At 42.7% G+C, this 24,678-nt stretch overlaps 1 protein-coding gene across 3 annotated transcripts in view; it reads right to left on the bottom strand.

Annotated features, from left to right (window-relative positions):
* MAP4 (microtubule associated protein 4) overlaps positions 1–24,678 on the bottom strand; it is a 166,351-nt gene that overhangs the window by 31,939 nt on the left and 109,734 nt on the right. For all 3 annotated transcript variants that reach the window (XM_075492147.1, XM_075492148.1, XM_075492149.1), the window contains exons 11-12: positions 23,613–23,756; positions 22,648–22,818 (exon numbers count right to left, since the gene is read on the bottom strand). In XM_075492147.1, the coding sequence (XP_075348262.1) occupies positions 22,648–22,818; positions 23,613–23,756 (315 nt within the window). The remainder of the gene's footprint in view (positions 1–22,647; positions 22,819–23,612; positions 23,757–24,678) is intronic.

Here is a 24,678-nt window from a genome sequence, read left to right as displayed (position 1 = left end):
AACAAAACCATCAGGGTTACAGCTCATGCGAGGTGACATCGAGCTGGAACCCAAGGAGAGCAAACACAGACCTTCAGTCTTTCAGATCCCTTCGCCATCAGTTTTGCTGTAACGGCTCTCTTGTGAAAGCTGTTACTGTGTGTGAAAAAAACAGGCACTAAATCCGAAAAGCTTTACTGTTTGTGTTTCCTTCCCTGAAGAAGTAAAATTAGGAAAAAGTACTTAGAGAAACATACCAGTGAGTATCTTTTTAAAGTTAAACCATGTTACTGCATTGTTTTATAAGTCAGGGAACTCAGAAAAGCCTATGTGCATGTATTTCTCAAATATCACGCAGCAACTTATTCAAGAATAAGCATTCCCCAAAATTCATTCCCCATGTCAAAAGGAACAGGTGAAGACCCCAGTATAACGTATCTTAGGCTCATCTCAAAAGGCCAAAAGCAGGTATTTCTATGTGCTGGTACTGTGGTAAGCAAAAGCTAAAGTGAAGATAAAGGCTAGCAGTAACTATACCCTGTGCATCTGGAAGATTTTTAGGAATGTTAATTCTTGTTTTCCCTTCTCCCCTTTACTGACTAGTTAAATAAGCATTTCAGTGAGTACTTGCGACTGTATCACTGAAATCCTCTCATCTCCTGCCTGTCCCACCTGGTAAGGTATCAGCTCCCATTTTATGGGGTCTATATTTCACCTGCCTTGCCCCTAGTCACTGCTCCAGGCTGGCTCATTTACGTGCTTCAAAATGGAAGGGGACTTGCAGCTGCATTCAAACATGCTTGCGAACGAGGCCAGGCACTCATCTTCCATATCCCCGGCAAGGGATATTTAGCAGGCTAAGCTGAACTAAAACATCATTCAATGAAACAGCTCCATAATTCTCGTAGGGATTAGAGTCATCAACTGAAAATCCATTAAGAGAAATAGATTAAGCAATAAGGCGGCGACCATCTTTACTCTCCCTCTTAAGCGTAAACAACCTTAGAAACAAACCCAGACCATGTTAAATACTGCCTTTGCCGGAAATGCTGCGGAGAGGCACGAGCTCTTCCTTCTTCGTCCATCGCCACCCAGAAGGAGCTGCTTCATCATAAAAATCACCATCAAATAAAGCCTTTTTGTTGAAGGCTCTTAAGACAAAAGTATCTACAAATATAACAAATCTCAGTTTAAGCAGAAATACAACCCTTATCTGCTTTCTCCTCTCCAGAAAAGGCTAAATAGAACATCTCCTGCTTGACCCAAATACAGAATAGCTAAGCATTTGATCTGGCACCGAACACAACTCAATCAATGTGTACATTTTTACTTGTTCTCAAGAATCGAGGAATAAACCAGATGTCCTCTTTGCCTTCATCTTGTAAACCTAGATTGATTTGTTAAGACTCTGTTTTTTACCCAGGAAGGGAAATCCTAAATCAGAACTTGTTCTTCTAGAACAACCTAAACTACTTGCCATGTTTACCTAACATGGCATGAACTGAAGTCAAACAGCTATTCAAAGTAATTAACATACTGTCTGACTGTAATACTGTGCTAAAAATTTGACGCTGGATATAAAAAAAGCTAACAAAATCATGAGCTTTTCCCTTTTCATTGATAAAAGTGGAAGCACATTCATAAAACCAACAAAAAGCTCTATTTTCTGTCAATGCCCCTGACAAACCAAAGTGAGAGAGACAAGCACACCTCCCAGTCCAACTAAAAATACCAGCAAAACCACAACATTAACTGAAGCTGTCTCGGAACGGATATCAAGTGGGGAGCAGGGAAGAAACACCGCCTGAATTCCTATTTCAGGAATTCCTGTCCCTGAGGCTGGCCTGAACGCTGATGAAACCTCAGAGCATTTCCAGGTGGCCGCTCGAGCTTGGGCAGTGCTTGGGCCAGGGGACACCCGAGGTATTTTCAGTATCTGAAGGCATAAAACTGCATTTCCATATTGTTCAAAATGCAAAACAATTACAAGCACAATCCTGTCTCTGAACACTTAAGCACAGAGGTAAGATATTACCGACGATGCAACTAGTCCAACTTTAACTTCTTGCGTGTCATCTGGCATCAACAACAAGCCACAGAGAAGCCGGTCTGAGGGGTCTTCATAACCTTTTTATCAGCTGAGACATATCCCTGGCCTTGGACTTGAAGCATGACATTTTATATACTTTTATCCTATCCAGCATACGTTGAAGACCCATCCAGAGAAGTTCCCATCCTTTAAGTCCTGCCACACTTGTCACCTCAAGTTGGCAGCAGGAATTTCCAGGGAGGAGCAGCGCACTGCCACAAACAACATCCCTGCACAAGGCCGGCACGTGCTGCCCTCAACCCATTTTCCTCTACTGAACATCTCCTTGCCCTTCTCATCTCTCTCCCCAGAGAAAGGGGAAAGAGGAAAGCTTATGTATCTGCTGTAAACCACTGTTTTGAAGGTAGTCTCCCTCGAACGCCCAGCAGGTTTTGTGATTTTTCAGAAAGCACAGCGGGTGGTACAGAACACGGAACCCACCTGATTTACGTAACGCTTACAATACTGCCAGCATCAATTTTAAACGCGGTCCCTGAGAGATGCCAATCTTTATTTTATACTTAAGGCTGAACATGCATACACCAAGTAAGAATTTTCACTGAACTATCCACAGCCCGTATCAGGCACTGTTTATCACTGGTGCTTTCATTTTCTCTTTCTTCCTGCAGCCTGCAATCCTTTCTTTCTTTTCTGTCTCGTTAAAACCAGGATTTCATCTGGCAAGGAGCCTTGTTAGCAAGCCACCATCCACACCGCGAACATTACTTGAACAGGTATCATTAGTTCATTACGAGGTAGCTGGGCTGATATTTCCTAATCCCATAATTAACTTTAATTTGTGTAAACCTGAGGCGATAGGCTATCACAGCCTAACTCAGTCATGGTGAAACTCTCGGATTCTATATTTATCTAAACCACAAAGCGTTCTGCTGCAAAAAAAAACCTGCAGGAGATTCAGAAGTTACACTGGATCGCATCCCTTGCTTATGGATTTATAAAGAAATAAGAGTCAGAAAACCAAGACAATTTTTCCGATGCGCACACTGAGCTGCTGAGTATCAGAGGTGACAGTCCCAGCTCAGCGTGGTCCAGCAGAGCCTGGAATTTCTGGCATTTCAGAGCAGAAAATATTTCAAGTTGAAGGAAATTCAAAGAAAATGAGAAAAGGCAGAAGGTGAAGGCAGTGGTGAATGACTTCGCTTATCTAAGTGATACCATGGGAGGTGACATATTAGGTACGTGCAACAAATCACACAACAGCTTATCCACAACGTGAACATGAATCAAATCTATTGTGCAGTGCAGGAAACAATGCGACCGCTTGTTTTGGTGAGAATCTGCAGCGATTGCTGATGAAATAAGGGACCAGAACAAGCTCTGCAGCTCAGCTCTGACCAGGACTAATCTGCAGCCAGGATCTCCCTGCTTAAAATACCTGCCACGGGTACACGAGAGATTTGAATGGGTACGCCTTTTTGACAATTTTACAATGAAATTAAACTAAATGTGTCATCATACTAACACCCAGCTATCTGCAAGAAAGAAATATTTTATGTACAGTTTTAGGTCACCTTAAAAAACAGGAGTAGTAGAGGTTTAGCAAAAAAACCAAAGCAAACAAACCCTGGCTGGGTAGGACCGAGGAAATCTACTTTTGGCAGAAGTTCTGAGAGATGCCATTCAAATGATTAGAATCAGGTTGGACAATTCTTTGAAGGATTTTTAGGATGAAAAAAGGTGCAAGTGATAAAACTTGTTACCCTAAATGTAAGCGCTAAGTTCAGAATGAACAGATAGGACAGGCGGACAAATAGAGGAATTAACAAGGAGAAGGAAAAACATATTTCTATCCGATAAAATAGATACGTTGGCCATCTTGGACACATTGCCTTGCGACTGGAAGGAGACCTGCAAGGTGAATATCAAGACTGAGGCAGGGGAAGTTGACAAGGATACGAACGGATAATTTAGCCATGAACAAAATGCAAAGGACAGATTTAGAATCAGTTCCATACTTCCAGCCAAGACTGCTTGCTTGGTTGAGTTATTTTTATTATAGCCGCCTCTCTGCTTATTAACAGGGGAGAAGCAGCAACATCTCACCATAGAAAGTTTGAAAGCATTTCAGGAACATCCAAGGAATTTTTGTCTATTTTCTCTTGCATTCCAAAAATTACTTCTAAACTACACATATATAAAGCAAAGAAAACATTTTATGGCTTCTACTGCTATGTTTTCTTCCAGGAGAGAATAAATCCAGAGTTTATTTCTTACCAATGCATTGTACGCAACAGAACAAAACAAACCTAACCTAGCCAGCTGTTAATTTTGGAGAAGAGAGCAAAAAGAAGTTACAATTCTATCATATTCTCGCCCAGGAAAGCCCGTGAGCTGTCTGCCAACTCAGTTATTACTGTATCAGTTCACACTCAGACCTATGGTTATAAGGATGATAAACTAGTTTTTAAAATAAAGATGGTGAGAGCACAAAATTTTAAACCTAGATACTTAAAAAAAAAAAAAGCTTGGTAACACAAATTAGCCATCTGGAAAAAGCAACCCAACCAGAAGACTCCGAGTGTTCATATCTTCAGTGACCTTTACATCACTGATGCTCAACCCCTCTGGGGAAAACATGTCAATCCACTTTAGATCATGTTTCAAACGTTTTTCTGATTTAAAAATCCCACATATCTGTGTTTTGAAATGGTTGCCTCTCCAGCTCGACAGAATTTGCCAGCCTACCCAAACCTGGTTTCCTCGTCGTCCAAAATATGAACCTCCTTGCTGATTTGCCTCGTTGGAAATAAACTTTAGTCACAGAGCGGACGACAGCGAACCCCACCACCCCAGAAATGCTGTGACATGAAAGGTGTGCACAAATACAGTACTTTTTTTTCTGTTCTGCATTTGTTGCCAACATCACTTTTCCTCACGTCATGTTTAAGTTGTCAGGAAGACTGACGACTCTTTCGTGTTTAAGTACAGAACGGAGCGCAGGTAAACATACAGCTGCACAGCTCCTTTTTTGTGCCCAAAATTGTGCCCAAGCAAACCCATCTCCAGGCATTCCCCCCAGCTGCGGCTCGCAGCCAGGAGCTCGCTGCACCGCTCTGGTGACTGTCAACAGGAGAGCTGATGACTCCTGCCTGCGTGAAAGGACTTGACATCTCTGTTCAGGCTCCAAAGGACCGATGTCTGCAATCCGGGATGCGCTGCCACCAAAACTGACACTACTTCATCTCACGACTGCCAGAGTTATTTAAAATCTGTGCACCAAGTAGACCGTAAGGAAAAGGTAACACTGAGATAATGGAAAGGGAAGAAGACAAGACATGTTGGCACTTCGGAGCGGGGAGGTTTGTATTGCCAAAACCTTGTTCTACAGATCTCTGACCGTGAGTCCTGGAAACTGAAGCATCTTAGAGAAATTATTAGAGAAAAGTAAAACTCTAATTAGACACTGAATATGATTCTGTTGAAAGTGCTTACTGACAGCTGGAAGAAGGACGGATGATCAGAGCCTCACGCAGGCAGCCAGGAGCCGACTGACCGACCGTTGGGTGTCACTAACACACCGCAAAAACCGAGACGAGAACTCTCGTCTGTAGAGCTCACAGCACACCACCTTACTCAGAGCCTGCCTTTCCACGCTCATCGCTGCGGAGAGCCCAGCTCGTCAACCCCAATCAAGCGTTTTGGAGCTCTACCTGAACAGCGCATCCCTCTACCCACCTGCATGTAACTCCTCTCACACCGGGGTATTACAACGTCAAGTTTTTATATTAGTCCTCTGAAGGTTTAGCAAACCAGATGGCTACAGAAGTCATCGGATGCAAAAATTCTCATGCAAGTCTTTTGTCTTTATTCCCTGACACATTTTCTTTCCTCTTCCCATGCAAAGCTCTCGTTAATACGGGCGACAGACAAAGCACACAGACCATCCTCGCACCCAAAATCTGGGAAAAAAAGCAGGTTTATTGCTGGCTGAAGCTGGCAGGAGGGACATAGATGTTGTTCCAGGATGGAGAACAAAGATTAACTACTCTTCTCACAGATTTTAAATCCGGGAAGACTGACCTCATACATCACAGCACTATCGAAACAACAAAACACTACAAAATGAAACAAGCTGCTATTGACACTCAGCAACGGGAAAGGCTCCATTGTAACTGGGGTTTTGGGAAAGAGGTTACAGAAAGTAACAGGGAAATTCCACTTTGAATTTCAGCACTGAAACAGTTAGGAAGAGCTTAACTACATAAATTGTTCTACCCATTTACTCTTGCTGGCCCCCTCAAAGAGAAATACCAAAAGGCGCTAAAAGCTTAACGGAAAAGCACAATCCTCAGATCTTTTTGACACAGGTTGAAAGGTTTAAACTTTGATAACGCCCTCACTCTAACAATACAGCTTGCAAATCAGAAGGGTACCTATGCTCGCAAGAGGGAGTGGCAAGAGGGTACTGGAGACACCTATTACCACTGTGGATACCACAGATTTTAAAAGCTATTAGTCAGGTTTAGGATCCCAGCAAGTGATTCACAGCTGGTGCCGCAACAAATGCTGTGGGACCAGCCAGGCAATTATTTTTTTACATTTTTCCTCCATTTTCGTCTATCCAAAAATACATCCTTTGTTCTAACTACCGGAACCTGAACAGCGTTGGTCTTTTCAGGTGTACCGAGCCACCCACCCTCTGCCTGCAGCCTGTCAAGTCAGTTAGTTCCTTCCTAGCTACTGTCTGCTCGCTCCCCAGGGAGGTAAAAATTAGCAACATACCATCACGTGGTAAATCTCCTTGCTTGGGAGATGGAGAGCTCTGTACATCGCTGACCTCAATTTCTTTTCTTTCCAGTGGAGCAGTTTTGCTGGATTCCATCTCGGTGCATTTGCTTTTTGGAGAATCAAACCCAGCAGCCCCATCGGTGGCATTTCTCTTCTCCCTCTTCACCGCCTCCTCCTCCCTCTCTTTGTCCTGGCTGCTGATTTCAGGGATTTGCTCCAGCTTGCTGTGATACAAGCCCGGGCTGCCCAGCTCTTTCTTGACTGAGTTGCTGCCGCTGTTCCACTCCTCTCTCTTCTTGGCAGCCGGCTCCTCTGCCAGGAGGGACTGATGCTCCTTCACCACCAGGCTGGGCAGCCCCGCACGGCTCTGCTCGGGACCCAAGCTGCAGACAGATGTTTGCTCTTCTGACACGGTCATTGACCTTTTCATCGGAGCGCCCGGTTTTCTGGCTGTGGGGCTCGAGCACTGGGTCAGGCTGCTATTAGGAGAGAGCAGACCAGTAGCGACGTCTTCTCTAAGCACCGGCTCAGGGTATTTATCAGCCAGGTTAAGGGTTAGGGGCACCGACAAGTGAGAGCACTCTGACATTGCACGCCTCATTGCCTTCCTTTGGTGGGCAGCCCTGTTCAGAAAACTGCCGTCGTCTCCACAGCTCAGCTTGTCTTCCATCTCTTCCTCCATTTCAGTGGTATTATTAAAGTCACTACTTTTGGAGTCATCTTGTGCAAGCTCTACAGTGGTAGTTGGAGGTTCTGGCTTAGATGCCATTGAGGAAGAAGAAAATCCACTCTGCACATAGTTGTCATTAACCACCCCAATTACACAATAGCTGGGGGCTCCATCTTTTTTCACGGTTGCTTCTTTAGACCCTGAATTGTTAGGCAGGATGGGATGGAAATTTGGATTCCAGACACTGATTTCCTGTTCCTTCATGTATTTGCTGGGATCGCTCTCCGACACAGACAGATTGGGCAGGTTTGGGTCTGGCTGGCATTTGGTCTCCATTCCAGCCTTACCAGCTGCTTTCTCCTGATCGGTGATGGCTCCATTTTTACCCAGCCCCGGACCAGATTTTTCAGCTCCTGCCTGTCCCACGTGAAAATCTGTAGCTTTAGGGTTTGCAAAGTTCCCTTCTGCAGAAGGAAACGTTTCTGAAATCAAAGACCAGCTCTCAAGGTGACCTGCAGCTGCCTGGTATTTTTTGCCTTGCACCTCAATTTCTCTTTTGTCTTTCTGAGCTATTTTTAGCTCTTTGTCTCGTTTTCCTTCAAAGAAGCAGAGCTTGTCTTCATCCGTGAAACCAGCGTTCTTAACGAGCCCATCCTTAATCGGTCCCCCTGAGTTTACATTCAAGCCAATCTCATTAAGCTTCCCCTCAGTCCTCTGCCATTCGAATTCAGTTTTGCCGAAGTCTTTCGGGGACTCCATGCAGTGGAAGGCTTCCGAGAAGCTCTCCGTGTTCTTGCTTTTGCACAGCTGGCTGTATTCGGAGAGCGAAGCGGGCTGCTTGTTCGAGAGAGACATCTCCGATCGCTTCGCTTCCTCCCGCGGCTGTAACACCAGCTCCGAGCGAGCCGAGCTCGCAGGCTGCCGGCGCCGGTGACGACACACCATGCCCCCTGTATTCATGACAAAACTCCTTCCTCCCCACCCCCTGCCTGCCGCACGCCTTCATTTACTGGATTCAGCCACTAGTTCAAACGAAAACGTCAGGTTTTATCCGTTTGTAAAAATCAAGAGGAATACACTTCTGTAACAGAAATACCCATCTCTGGCTAGATGCTAGTGGGGGTTTAATCATCTCAGTGAAATGATTTTTCTGTGAGCAGCATTTCTTGGGTTGTTACACATTTTGGGAAATACTGCTATCTCCTTTTTCTCTGTCAAACCCTATTATGATCAATGCATTTAGCATTCCTGCTGATGAGCCACTCTTAAGAATACTTAGGAACTAAGGTCAGCAATTTTCCTCCCCTTAAACAAAAACAAAACACAAACCCCCCAAAGAAGCCCAACCCCAAACACTACAGCACAGAATGACCTCTTTCAGCATAAGGGCTTTGTTTTCAGTGAATTTTAATATGTTATTTTGGAGTCAACAGTGATCACAAGTGTTGCTGTAATGAGGATTTCGCAATCCACAAACCGTATCGCTCATATAAGCGAGTGGACAAAGCTGAAACGGATGAAATGGGACAGGTTAGGAGAGGTTTTGTAGTCTTAAATACTGTAAACTTCACTTTTAAATATTTTTTTCTAAATGTGAACATATCTTACAATATTTTTCAGCTGCATTTTTTCTATTGCACTTAATTTACACCTAGCATCTCACATTTTGTCTTGATCTATTCAAAACCAGTCTCAACATGTATTAAGTGCGCTACTCGGCCATCCTGCGAAGGCTGTGTCCAGCATCCTTGACAAGGCTTTTCTAACTGCGATTCTTGATTTGGACATTGTTTCCCTAGTTAAACTGGGAGCCTACCCAAGAGTGCTGAAGATTGCTTCCAGCCACTCAGCCACCGGTATCTGGATTGCTGCTACTGCATTAGCACCAAACTGCAGAGCTGTCTTTTTTTTCTTAAGTGCCTGGTACAGATTAATCCTTGACTAAGGGAAATTTTCTTCTTTGAGCCAGGGTTACAATACTTTACAGACATTGACCATTACAGACATCAATATACTCCAGTCCAGGAGAAAATTTTGTCCTTATAGCTGATGCAGTAAAAGGACTCCCTGCTATAGTTTAACTGAGCATAAATGTATTTTTACACCCAGAGACTGCAAGCTACACTACGCCCCCTGAATTTAACCTGCTGCTGAGAAATGCTACAATCCACACATTTATCTACTTGTATTTAAGCTTTGGATTTAAGACACTGCTATATTTAAAAACAATGACTAAGGAACTGTAAGTTATATGAATCTTTCATGACACCCTCTAATTAACCAGAATAGTTCCACCCACAAGCTTCACTTCTTAAAAGGCCTCAACAATTTTTCTGTACTTTAAAATATTCATAGGTGTCTTGCTAGTGGAAAATGGGACCTTAGCTCAAGGCTTTCATTCTCTCTCGTAACTGATGTAGGACTAATGTTTGCAAGCACCTGCTCACCCTGAAAATATTTAGTCTGCTCCCCAAAACAGCAGACCTGAAGTCACCTAACCCCATGTAATTACTGTTATCCCTCTATCGCTCAGTCAATTCCAAAACCTGATTTTTGTAGCAAATCTCAATCCATTAGAGATCACTTAATACACTTCACCAGGAGCAGGGCAAGTTGGTAAAGCTACCTGAAACCACCTAGTAGGTTTTTATTTGATTTTTTTTTTTTTTAAAAGCAAACAGCTACCACTTATAATACACAGAGGAGAAAACCCACATTGATTTAGGGGCTGGTACTTCAGAGCCCAGTATCACAGAAGAGATTTGCATCACTGGAAGGAAAAGCCTGACTCGTACTGTCAATATACAGCCAGTCACAACCACCACTGCTACTTTATTTAATAATTTTTTTAATGTAGGAAATGAACCATATTCAATACCTGGGATACTCACAAGCAGGAGAATGCTTAGCTATGAAAAATCTCTGAAGTCATCTAATATTTAATCTCTCAGGACATTAAGGGAGGTAATGTAGAGTTCATACACTGAGAGCTTTTCAACAGCTTCATCCTGCCTGTAGCATGTTGTTTCCAGATACCCATCCTCAGTTCCAGTGCCCTGGCCTCTATCTTCTACCAAATGCATTTTTTTCTTTAAATTTATTAAGATTCTGTTTCTGCAGCTATACCACCGTTGTTGCGCTAAGCTTTCAGCAAGACCAGAAATCATCAACACTCACAACCGGCAGTCCTGACTCCAGAGCTTTGGTCCCGGTTCTTCCTTTAGATTCTGACAAAGCTTAAATTTTCTAAAGAATTGTAAGAGAAGCAGTACTAGTCAATGAAAGATATGCAGGAAAGGGTGGGAGGATGTTCAGAAAACAAGAGGACTTGGACAGATTTTGAAAAACAACTCAAATGAGAAAGGGCCCATGCTAAAGAGGAGTGGGGTTAGAAGGGCAAGTTAGAGCCTTCCTTACAGGAAGCCCATCCACTGCTTTTACCCTTAGTTCAGCTTTGAGGAAGATTTTGTACTCTTCAAGTATCAAATTTGGGGTTTTGCAATCCTTTTGGCTCTCCACCATCTTTCTTTTCAAGAATGTGTCAGATAATGCCAGCGAAATAGTTGTAACCTTTTGCAAGTCAGACCCTGGTCCAGCTTCTGGATGTAGAGATTTGCCCAGTGCCTGGAGCTTCTCTCAACCTTTCAGTGGTGAGACAGCAGCCTCTTTCACAAGGAGGAAGGTTGTATTTTGCCTGTTCGCATCCTCTTATCATCATTAAATCCTATCTTTTCTTACAGGTACAGTTGACATAAATAAGCCTGTCAGGGAAGCTGAGCACATGCAGCACGTTTCAGTACCAACGTTAAACACATCTGTAGTCATTTACCTGAGCTGCTTAGATATATTTTGATGCTTACACTGTACCGCTGAACATGAGCATTTTCCAAGGGAAGACATACCCACGTGCTGAAGAAACTGCAAAGAATCCCCATCCAGTTCACTGGGCTTTACCAGGTAAAACACGGCTGCCCAGGCTGAGCAGTGCCAATAACCAGAGCAGACCAAGATCACTACATCAGCACGTCACGACTAATACCCAATCTGCAAGCTTCCAGCCTCAGCAGATGAATCAGCCTAGTGTTTCTATTTTTGCTTCACTCCCGAAGCTATTACTTATCCCTTCTAATGCCTTTGCTGGTTTTTTTAATCTAACACAATCGTTTCTGTGCAATCCTTTGCACCCGTTTCTAAGGCAACATCACTTTTCAGGATGATGAGCTACTCCTTGCCAGCATCTCCAACTAATGTGATCTCTAATTAAGTGTTATCACCAATAACAGTCAGTGATCGGACTGACCAGAACCATCAAGGAGCTCTGTCTATAAAAGCCAAGACCATAAAACTGCAATTTAAACACTCGCTCGTCCGTATGTTCATACACGCAGACATGTTGTGCTGCTCTGCCAAACACTCACTGCGTGTAAAACAGGCAGCAGCACGTGAAGGCTGAAGCCTGACAGTACCCGCTGAACTCGCACGCTTCATTTCATCTCGCGGTCTGGAAGAAGCCAGGCTAAAGGATACAAAGGTGAACCAGAATATTTAGTATTCCGGCCGCCTAACTTTGCACTTAACATTTAAAAGGTGCGGAGCCGCACAATACTCAAACACAGTCTCATGTTTTATAGGATGGGACATTCACAGATCACATCCCACTTTAGAATTTACGTATAATACATGAAAAATCTTAGTGATCAGCCAAAACCAGAATTAAAACACACTCAAGAGTGTTTCCAACTGAAAACATTACCAGTATTTGGTTATTGTAGGAGTATTTGATAGTGGAAACTGAAAAGAGGCAAAGCAAAGTCAACTGAATGATACACAAGCAGTGTACTAGAACATCAGCAAGGAAAGATGAGGCTTGAAATGCAGATATCCCCTGAAAGTTAAACAACATCACCAAGGAAATGTGTTTAACAATCTTAATCTGGCAGAATTTACAAACCAAAGTATCTTTGTTTTGTTCCCAGCTTTTCTTGAAAATCAGAGCGTCAAGGATGAGCAGGAATATAAAATAAAGGAAGAAAACAAAACTTAGGAAGTCCTAGCCGAAGGACTAGCTTAAAATGAGAGTTGCTGCATGAGACCGTCCAGCTAGAAAAAAGCCAGTATCAATATAACACACAGTACAAAACCAACTAGAAAAAAAAAAAGATGGGCATATGCAGTCAGTTACAAGTGTTCTGAGCAATCTTTAAGGGAACATATTCAGAGCTATGCACTGATTCAACAGAAGAGAAACAGGCCTCTGCACACCCGCTATCTGCAAGCTGCAGATCTGCAAAAATGTCCTCTGAGCTGAACTCGCCTTTTAATTATGGATAGAACCGATACCTCAACAAAACCTTCTGTTAAAGCAGAATCAAGTACAGACACACAAGTGCAAAAATTTCGGGGAAAAGCAGATAATAGCAAAGTTCTCTTGCTGCTTCATAAATACGTTTAGTTCTGACATGAGAATTGGCTGGTGCCATTGTTTGGTTTTCATTTCTCTCATATACCTACCTGGGATAAATAACAGGTCTCAATTACAAACAGGCTGCAATATGATGTTATTCTGACCATTTCAAAAGCATTATTAAAGTACCACTGTTAGTAGGAGGTACTTGTCCACGGCTGCGGTTGTGTGATGATTTCAGGCAGGACGGATGCAGTTCGTTACACAGCCATGCAGTGCACTGCCCCATCGCGTTCCGTAGCTGATCGGCTCGTATTAGACAGACCCAATTACAGTCTGGGGTCTCACAGGGGAATTACGGGCATTATATGAATGAAAGGTTACTCTGGAAATGCTAAACTGACTTAACATTATAATGACACCAGTATAATGGAAACCAGTCAGGAAAAGAAAATATTTAGAGAAAGGGCTTCGTTGTGGCTGTAAAAGAAAAGCAAATACTGTAATTAAGCAAGGATGGCATTTCTTGCTTTTAAATGTATCTTATTTACACACGAGGGATTTGGAGCTGTTATATTGAGAAATATGTACTGTATTACACGCGGCGATTGTGCCAATGGGCTGCAGAGACAGCTTGTCATCAGCTCAGCTGAAAGGACGGGCGCTGGAAGGATGCCCACAGAAGGCAGCGACAGAGATTGCGACGGAAGCTTTTGAGGAAAGAGGGAAACTAAGCATCAGATGACCACTTCAACAGGCCCCTCCAATCCATGTTTGGGAGAATCTTTCAGGAGTATAGCTGTCCAGACCACAATGTGGTTATGCAATAAGCTCTTTACTCTGCCAGCACCAAAGCCCACAGCATTAAGTGCTGGAACATCACTATAATAGACGTACGTGAAGATAGCCCTTTCCTGAAGAGCTTACGCAAATCAAAAAACATAAGATGACACAAAACCCAAAATGCTGAAGCAAATTAATTTCTTTTTTTTTTTCTTCTTTTTTAAACAGACTATTCTTTAAGGACAGATTGGAGAGGAAAAAAATCTTTTCAAAGTCTCAATGTCGAAATACAGCTTGAGGAGTAAAGGGAAGAGGGATGCTAGCGGTAAATCTTGATCAAATGGCTCAACACTGGATGAATGAAAATCTTCCACCATTTCCTCTGTTAACCATTCCTCAACATCAGAGCCCCAGCCCTGCATCAGCCAGGGCACCTGCTTGGAAGAACAGATTTTAGGACCCCGCTTTTTATATGTAATTCGCAATTTTAGTTTTAATTCCACACAAGAGGTAGCATAAAGGCTCAACCACATTTTAAAGGCTGATACTGTCTGACATGTTTTGGTTATCACCTCAGCTGCCTCCTGACATTAAAAGGCATAAAATAGTTTTCCAGAAGAATCTGGGGCAGTTCTTACAATGACAACAACAAAAATGAGAAGCTGAAATAAATCCAAGAGATGGATAAGAGATGGATTAAATTCAAATTGCACGAACAGCCTTACATCCAACATTTCTTAACTTTAAGCTGCAAAGTCAAAATTAGGAAAAAAAAAATTACAGAAGTTTGCAGGCCTAGTTTATAAAAGATACATACAACTTCCGTCAGTGAGAGAAGTCTGCAGCATCACAGTTGCCATGACTCCCAAGGGAGCTGTATCACAAAGCTCATACCTATTTTAGTAGTACATACCGGAGCTGATGCATTTAGGAAAGCCGTCCTGTTATTCTAGAATACACAGTGTAAGACATGGGAGCCTGGCTAAAGAGATTCCAGTTACTAAACTTCAGCAGAAGATCCCTCCAAAATATCTACATGCATTATTCTGATAGTAGATCATTGACTGCCCACCACCTAGAAAAATAGTTAATGTGGGCAGATATTAGATGTTGCAAAGTATGAGCTTCACACTTGACAAATACAGATGAAGCGTTGGCCAAGTTCTGGTGATAGGTAAAAATATAAAACCTTTGAGCAGTACAGGAGGATGAACTGGCACGTAGAAGGTACGTACAGTCCATGGCCCCATCAACTTAGTGAAAATTGAAACTGTTGGACTAGATGACCTTTAAAGGTCCCTTCCAACCCAAACCATTCTATGATTCTATGAAAATCTGGTCTATCCTAATGATCTCCTGGATCCCTTTAGCTCCTTCTCTGTCCGGTAAACAAGCACACTCATGTTCATGGTCTTGAAATCTCAACACCTTCCCTTCATTGATTTCTGGTTTTAACTTGTGTTCAACTGATGCATGAATTCACTGTTTCATCCTCGGATCCAGCCTAAGGCACCGCCACACCAGTTGTGCCAACTTAGGGATTCAGTCCGGGTTTTGCTTGTGTTTTGCAACTCGCTGAACAGCTAGTTCATTAGGAGTTGGGCAGCGGATGGAAAGAGAGACAAGCCTCGGTAACATATCTGGATGGCAAAGCAAATCTGCTTCCCTGCTCCTCCACTGCTAAGAGCTCAACCGCAACTTACGCTTTGTCACTCAGCCCAGATGTTGCGCGGTCACCATGAGACTGCCCGAAGCTATGCCAGGGGCCAGGTCTGCCGCCAGCGCTCCTCGGCAGCCCTGCACCTGACAGCGTTTGGATTTAAACTGCCCTAGGAACATGTCAACCAACATTTACAAAACAAGCTCAGTCATTCAGAGCTTCTCTTAAAAAAAACAACTGTGAGTCTGTGAAGCGCTGAAAGGATGAAAGCAACCGAATATTGTTAAAGTCCTGTGCAAACTTAGGTCAGCTCAACTTACAGATGCAAATTATGTACCAACTTACTCACACGCTGATGTGCTACTCTGAACCAGGAATCCTTCAACTCCATACACGCTTTACTTGTGCAAAACATTCCAGAGGAGCTTTTCTTTTTTGCATGGATCTGCTGCTAAAATTCTGCTCCCTTGAATACAGCAGTTAGCAAAGGAAAATAAAGACTTCTAGCAGACAATGGAAAGGCTTTAAAGAATTTTTTTTTTTTTTTTTTTTTTAATAAAAAGATGCTGCCTTTAGCTTTCCCTTTATGTTGTAGCATCATGCACCAAAGAACATTACTTCTGCAGGCACAAGTTCATGCAGAGAACACCACTTTCACTAAAATAGAACTACTTCAGGTTATGCAACACTCATTAAAATTATAAAACCTCTCAAAAACCTGACCAGCATGTTAAGGCGCACTTGAGCTCTATGTTTGTTAAGTTAGTGGCTGCATCATGCAAACTGGCAGCAAGGAACTCTGCAGAAATAGAAACAGGAACAAACTTTCACGCCTGATGACAAGGCAAAAACTAAGAGCACCTCAGGGCACGGATAAACTTCCCCGGCCCACTTCAGCAGACTGGAATTCACAGAGAAGATGCCAATTCTTTCTAGAGGAAGGTTTAGAATGAGCAGAAGTACAAGAATATTTTTTTATTTCATCTCTATCCATACTATATTCTCCATTTCAAAATTCCTATGAACTTCATTAAATTCTATTAAATTAATTCCGTCTCATTTCCTATGAGTACAGGGATCTTGTTCCTGGGACAACAGCCAGGGTAAACAGTCCAAAACGCTTACCAGTGCATCCATAGTCTCAACAGAGACAAAGTCTTAAAATCTAGATCAGTCCCACTATTGTTTTGTTTCAACTCTGCTTTAGTAAAGATTATGATTCTAGAAGGAAGCACGTTTTGTAGCTGTAGCAGTTCAAGGTAGCTTAAGATAAAGTCATTAACCAATCGCAGGAGGAAAAGTAGATGGTTGCAGTTAGCCTGAGGTAGGATTAAACCCAAACCCTGCAACACGACAGCGATCGAGAACATTTCCTACCACTGAAATACCCCGCTCCCTGCCCGCCGGTGGCGTACAGTGCTATTTAGTGATCACGATGATTCGCTGTTGCACCGCAGATGAAGGTCACTTTCAGTCTCGGGTGACAAGAAGCTAATGTAACTTAACACCAAACAGCGTAAGTTTACTTAAATACTCTACAATATATATGTAAAATTAACTCTGAATGAATAACAAAAAATAATCAAGAGTTCTGGAACTTAGACCAAGCTGTCAATCTTTCAAACTTTGGGAATTAGCACTGTGCGACAGGCAAGCAGAACTAACAGCCTTTTAACATCAGCCAAAAACCAGTCATGCCACACTCGCTTGTGCCACATAGGATTAACAATTACATACTCATGCCAACACACTGACAAATAGCAAGGTCTTGCACGCAAGCTGTCTGGATTACTGCTGCTAGCTCAAATCGCAAACACACACCTTTTTCTTGCCTCTGCCGGCTCATACCACCGGGTTTCAGCTGCCTTTGTTTCTCTCGGTCTGGAGCAGCAGACCTGGCTGGCAGAGTTGGCACCCCTCTTGACTTTGTGGGTCTCATGTAGCCTTTTATCTGTTCTGCTGCTTTAACTCTCTCTTTCTTTGCCTCCTTCACAGCTTTTTGTTCACATTCCTCTTCTTTTTCTTTAGTCGCGTCTTCAGGTTTATCTACGTCAGACTTCAACGCCGGGGCATCCTTCAGGTGAGCTTCCCCGCTGTGAGCAGCATCCTCTTGTGCGGGCTGAGAATGACCTTTATCGGTATCTTTGGGACTTATTGGGGTTGTTTGGGCAGCTGTCAGAGTTAAACCAGCAGCCTCTGCTTCAACCGCTTTATCGTCCAAACTGCCCAGGTACTTCAGCGGGCTCTGCTCGCTCTTCTCGCCTCCATCCAGCTCAGCCTCTTCAGTTTTATTCTCCATCAATGCTTCTGCCACAGCCTGCGACACGGCTGCTGCCGCTTTGCTCTCTGGTATCGCTGCAAGTTCTGGGGAAACGCACCCAGTGTGCTTCTCGCCAGAAGAGACGGTTGCTGCTAGTTGCTCTGTCCCTTTGGCGCCTACAGGAGCTGGTCTATTTTTTGAATCTGCCACCTTCTGAGGAAGGTCTGAGGAAGTGCTGTCAGTGTTTTGCTTTTCATCAGTGGTTCTTTCTTCTTTATCATCCACCTTTGCCACAGGAGAAAGGTGAACTTCGTCCTTCTTTGATTTAACATCCTGTTTAACTGAAGGGTCCAAAGGAAGTGATTTGCCTGCCTCAGGCCCATCTTGGGAAGCAGCCTCTTTGGTTTTACCATCTTTCTTTGAAACCTCTTTTCCAGGCTCTTTGTGTCCCAGATTGATCGGCTGCTCGCAAGATTTCTGCGTCTGTATCTCCTTAGCACCAGATCCAGGCTCTCTGCTGCCGTTCTCTGCTACTGCTTCAGGAGGAGGAAGCCCCTCACTTCTTGCACCCTCATCTGTCTGCTTTGGGAAGCCAGAAGAAACATTGCCAGTGTCACCAGGGCCAGTTACTGCAGTCTCAGCAAAGGATTCAAAGTCGCTCCCTTTATTATTCCAAAGCATTTGAGGGCCAATGGGAAAGTTCTTAATATTTCTGTTTTCATCTACCAAATCCATGTCTTCCATTCCATATTCCACCTCAGATCGTATGGGAGGCTGTACTTCTCTCCCGTTTGTTTTTGGTTCTAGAAAAACGGGCTGCTCAGAGGCATTTTTAGCCTTTTTACTACTTCCATCATAACCTCTCTTTTTAGATCTATCAGTAACCGTGGCCAAAGTGTGATCTGCCGCTGCCGGATGCTCTAGGATAGGAGGTCTACCCCCCATGCTGCAAGGAGTGGGACTTTCTGCTTCAATTTTGTCAGTTATCTCCACGTCACAAGGAGGAAACATCTCTGCACCTGCTTTATGCTCCAGAAGACATGGCTGCTGCAAGTTAGCCTCCCTCTTTTTGCATTTCTCTCTATTACTTGTGTGTGATTTTTCTGGCTCCAGAGGTATAGCAGGAGCTTGGGCTTTAGTAGCATCAGTTAGGTCACCTAGCAGACTCGCTGAAGTACTGCAATTAGTCTCTTTGCCTTTATCAGAAGACTGAGCTTGTTTAGTATTTCCCACCTCCTCACCTACTGCAAGGGTGTTACCTGGACCCAGTGCAACAGAATGCTCAAGACTATTTTCGGCCTTTTTGCTTTTCACATCTCTACTTTTTTTCTTAGGCTTGTCCATCACCAGTTCCCTGGTGGGACCATGTGCCACAGCTGCATCTGCCCTGTGTTCTGGGAGAGGCTCGGATGTATCTAGTGCCTTACCTTTATTCATGGGCCGAGCTTCTTTAGTGTTGACTATTTCTGGCTCTGCTGCCTCTATTTTATGACCTGAAAGAACCGGCTGATTAGAGAAACTTCTATTGCCACCCTGTATTTCAGGCTTTTCCAGCACCTCTTTGGTTATACCTGTCAGACTCTCCAGCAAAAGCTCTCTTTCAAAACCAGACACCTTATCTTTATCACAGGTCATTTCTTTTGTGCTTCCAGACACCTTCTCTTTGCTTGGAAGATTGCTTGTTTCCACCCCAGCATCCAGGACAGCCGCCTGCCCCAAAGGACTTTTTTCACGTTTTTTTCTTTTCCCATCACTACATCTCTTTCTAGGTTTGTCTGCCACCAGTGTTGCATCAGAATTTATCACAACTGATTCACCTGCAGAAGTAATTCCAGCCTCTTTGCCTTTATTAATCAAATTTACCTCTTTTGTTTTGCTGATCGTGTCAGCCATAGCAAGATGCTTTGCTTCCTCTCTCCTGCTCTCCAGCAGGAATGGTTGGTCTAAAGCACCCAAATCAGCTATTTCATTTTTTCCAACGCTTTCTTTAGGCTTCTCTGTTACCAGTTCCATTGACCTTTGCATTTTGGTTACATCTGATGTATTTTCCTGAAAACACTCAGCAGCAATACAGCCCCTCTCTCTGCCTTTATCACTAATACTAACTTCCTTAGTTTTATTGATTGTGTCAGGAAAACTACTTGGGTCCATCTTATTCTCAAGAAAAGGCTGCTGGAAAAAACTTCTTTCACCTTTTTTACTTCTTCCATCACTACCTCTTTTTTTTGGCTTGTCTGCAGGATAGGCATGTGTAATGCTTACTGACGGAGGTCCTCTTGCAGTAAAACCTCTGCCTTTATCAGGGAAAGTTGTGTCTTTTATAGTCTCATCTGTCCTCGCTCCGTCAGTAAGCTTGCTTACATCCTCTGAAAGCATCATCTGCTCAGAGAAGCTTTTGATTTTTTTTACTTTCCCTTCACCACGCTTTTTTTTAGGTCTGTCCATCCCATGTGCAATATTGGGATCTTTTCCAGTCTGCTGCTCTAACGCAATAAATCCTTTCCCTTTGTTTTTATCAGGGGAATCTGCTACCATCACTCTGTCCACTGCTTCAGCAGAGGCGGGATGTGTGGTTGCAGACTTAGCCGACAGAAGAAACGGCTGCTCTGAAAAACTGTCAGCCTTTCTGTTTTGCAAAGCAGTAACTTCCTCAGGTTTTGGTAAAACTAATGGTGTAACAGGCGTTTTAGTAGTATCTGTTGGAGTCTTCAATACTCCCTCTGCAGTACTAAAGTCAACGGCCACGCACTTATTGGAAGACACTGTTTTAGTTTCATCAGCTGCCTTTGGCTCGTTAGAAAGCTTGTCCGACAGAGCCGCAGCCTCTAGAAGAGCAGGCTGTTTGAGGGATTCGTTTCCAACTCCTTTGCTTTTTTCACAACTACCTCTTTTCTTTGCTGCTTCTTCCAGTGACCCACTGGAAGTCTGAAGCTCACGGTGGACAGTGTCACTGAATGCTTCACGCCTGGGAGATGTGCATGTAGCCTCCTTGTCTTTATCAGAAAGGAGCAGTTCTGAAGGTTTGGTCTCTAAAGGAGTTTCTACTTTGCTTAGATTGATCGCTTCTGAAAGAGATGGCGTCAGGTCAGCACATTTTGACTCCTTATCCTCCCTCTTCTCATTTTTATCAAGAAAATCTCTTTCCATAGGCTTGGTTGGCACCTTTGCCGTAACAGATTCCCCCAGCTTAGTCTTGCCTACCTGCTGCAAGGGAACCTCTTTTCTTCTGCCTTTAGATTGCAACATCAGACTGTTATCTCTCATTTCTTCTCTTTTCATGACATCCCCATTTTTTGCATCCAACACAGATTCTAACGGCACGCTGGGTTTTTGGGCCTGCTGTCCTGGTGCTGGCACTGAGAAGGCATTTTGCTCATCCAGGATATGACTTCCAGTTATTATTTTAGCATCCTTTGGCATATCTGAAACTCTGCTTCCTGAAGCAATTGACCGCTCTTTGCGAGCTTCAGCAGGCATTACAGGACAGACATCTGGGTTTTGCAATTCAACAGCAAATGGGGAATTTCTAGGAGCTCTTGAGACCATTACATCTTCATCCCAGATCTCCATTGGTCTTGGCAGCTGGTTTCTCTTTTGTTTTGGTTTCTTTTTCTTTTTCTTCACAATGGCCAGAGAACCTTCCAAATCCCAGCTCTCCCTTGGTACGTCTCTGCAGCTCTCCACAAACTCCGACAGCACATTGGATGGCTGCTCAGTTGCCTTTTTATGTGAAACCCTAGTGCGAGGGGATGTTCCAGCAACACATCCAAGTTCCACTACAGAATAGGGGTCTACTTTTGGGTCAGTACTCTTCTGTTGTGGGAGACCTATTAGACGTTCCTCTGGTACATCTGTAATAGGCACTGGTGCAGGTTTTGCTCTGCCAAACCTGCATTCACTTGATTTGTTAGCTTGCCTTATTTGTGCAGTAGGTAGACCTGGAATACAGGAAGCCTGCTCAAACATCGAAGCAACTATTTGCTTTAAAAAAAAATTATATATACTATACATGTGATTTTAGCCGTCTAAAACAGTCCATACAGTCATATATGCAGAATTTTCCAGCACTGATACTACACTAACTAAATCCACCTCAGTAGGGCTGGGATAGACATTTACACGCAAAACCTATTTAGACTACTACCGATAAATACGTCAATGCTATTTAAAAATACAGAATTCCTGATACATGCTCTTACCCCATGAAAAAGCAACAGTTCTTGTAAGGACACGCTATCTCTTTTTAAAAATGCATTAAGGATCCATTTTGTCTTAGCAAGACAAGAAAACAGATACACTTTTTATATCCCTAACTGGCATCCTTCCAAAATGTGAAAATAAAAGTTTAGTGGAAAGATGAGACTAGGGAAGAGAGAAGGGGCATAATGGTGAAGGGGGAGCAAAAGAGCTGAGTTTCCCAGCTAAGCAGTGGAAGGCAGAACCTCCGTAGCAGAAGTCATTTGCTGTACTCCATTATAGGCAGCGCTAGGTTTCCTTAGCTACAAGCCACTGATTTTAGAGAGAGCATCAGTCGTTTGTCAGCTAGCCCTGGCCCACAAATCAGCCTCCAGTCACAAGTGTAAGCAAAAACAGCTCATTGGAGAGGCTGGGTTAGTGGAGCAGGAAAAAAATTACATTTTCCTTTGGTAATTACAAAACTCAATTTGGAAGGAGGTCTTCACTAGGAATATTGTAATAAGAATTAATGGTCCCTTTTAATACCAAAATAAAAAGCTAGCAGTAATGGCGAAAAGATGGTGAGCTTATAAATTCTACAGCAGAAAAGATATAAGCCAGTCCCAGTGATAAAGTACTAGTAGCACCCATAGTTGGGCTTTTAGTCTGGTGAACATGGAGGGGAAAAGAGTATTTAAGAGGGCAGGGATTAGAGGCAAAGTGCAAGCAGAATCACCCATGAATGCAAAGAACCGTGCAGCTCCTTGGTGCAAAAAAGATTTCTGCTTGCTCAAGTGGCAACGCAGTCAGTAGGAAAAGGTGAATAGTTCACAGAGGATATTTCCATTCTAAAATTGAATTATTATTTATATTCTACCTGTGGGCTCTTGCAGGGTTTTTTCTTGCTGAGGTTCTGCATGTTGGACATGGTTGTGTTCAGCCTCCTCCTTTTGTTTCTCTGTAACAGTAACATCCACAGTAGTAACAGATTTTTCTGGAAGGAGGTCTTTATTTTCTAGTGCAACGGCTTCTTTTGCTTCTACTGGAACTGAAATATGAAAAATATGAACAGAATGCTTCAGTTCTTATGAATACAGGCAACCTGCAGTTTAAAAGCAAGCCCTTGGAAAGGGTATCGGGTTTATTTTATTTTTAATAGGAATGAAGTTTATAAGATATGGTAGTCTACTATGTATTATCTCCTCACAATCCCATTTTAAGCAGCAATTTTATACTTTGGCAGACATGCCAAGGTGGAGGTAAAACATGAAGCAAAGGCTTAAGCACAGGGTGAGGGTTAGGTCCATTCCCCCCGCCATTGTAATCAATTGAATTCAGACTATACTAGCTTCCCACTGGAATTCAGATCCAGAATATACTCCATTATCAGTCTGGAGTCCTATCTAATGCTAATCATCTAGTATTCATATATACCTTAGAATATATTCATGCAGACACTACAAAATTCCTAGCTACACATAATTATAACAAGTTTTAATTTGTAAGACGTAATTACATTGGAGAACAGATCTATATGTAATTAATTTTATTTCAGTTTCAAATAGAAATAAAAATTATGACAGATGTTGGTACAACAACTATGGATGAGGAAGAAAAAGATAAGTTACAGGATGGTAATTTCAAATGTTAAGGCTACCATCTATTTATAACAGTCCCCATGTCAGCACACACTAATAACCTTCTTGAAATTAAACCTTTGTTGCTTTTTCCTTGATAAGGACAGGAGAACAGTGTCTGTGAGAAAGAACTTGGGTGGTGGGGCAGAATGAGCTGATAGCAAAGTGCTGGCTCCAGTTTTATATTGTGGTTTGCATTTCTCACCTGCTGGCTCTGAAAGATGGTTCGTCTGTTCTGGAAGATGCTCTTCATGGTGGCTGGGAGGTGCTCTGCTGTCTTTAGCTTTCTCTAAAAGATCAACACAAGCTTCTGGGACTTCCAATTCTTGTTCCACATTTGCAGTTGCTTCTGCAAAAGAAATGTAAAGAATAAAAATTCATATTATTTTTAATTTAGATCAGATTAAGCAAGATAAAAATCACTTCCTCACCTAATTTTTATCTTCCACAAGAAACTAAAGGTTTTCCTCACTTTCAAAACAGTGATAATCTGCTTTTTAGGATCACTTTCTACCAGCTCTCCCCTCCTGAAAGCTTAAGTGTTCTGCTAAAGCAAATCTTCCTGTATTGTCTGGTATTTACTCTTCATCATATTATGCCTGAAATGTTCAGTTATGCCTATGCCTCAGTTACTACATTCTAGTAGGGATTTTTTTTTTGTTAAAACTTCTCTCTTTTGAAATTTATTCCTATCATTAAGCTACAAAGTATTAGAAAGTAAGAAAGAATAGAAAATATCTCACTCCAACTCTTTCTGCAATCAGTCCACATACACTGCCTCTGCCCAGTACTATTCGTTATATTTTGATGGTCATTTTCTCTCTGAAAGGACAGTGTCCTTTGAGAAATCCATTATCCACCACATGGAAAAAATCAAAATGCCTGCCTCGCCATTTCGACGCTTATAGTCATTCCAAAGAGATGTCACCAAATTATCAACAAACCCTATCAGTCTATTCAAAAACTCCTTTCAACAGAAGAAGCTTTGTTCGAAAACAGTGTGTCCTACAGGATCTGCAGACATTTCAGTATATGCTGAGGATGATAGTGATACAAAAGTAAGTACTAACAGGGATGAATAAAATGTTGCTAAAAAACATACATCGCTGCTAAGAATGCCAAGTAAAAAAAAAAAATCATTAAGGTATTCTAGTTTTATATTTTATAAGCAAAAAATCCTCGTGAAGCACTTCCTCTGTCTGTATCTTGACAGCAGAACTGAGCTCTACTTAAGATGTTTTGTGCAAGGCATATCATAATCTTAACTACTA

The sequence above is a fragment of the Mycteria americana genome, chromosome 2, assembly GCF_035582795.1.
Source record: "Mycteria americana isolate JAX WOST 10 ecotype Jacksonville Zoo and Gardens chromosome 2, USCA_MyAme_1.0, whole genome shotgun sequence".
Classification (NCBI taxonomy): Eukaryota; Metazoa; Chordata; class Aves; order Ciconiiformes; family Ciconiidae; genus Mycteria; species Mycteria americana.
This window is presented reverse-complemented; position numbering and strand designations above follow the sequence as displayed.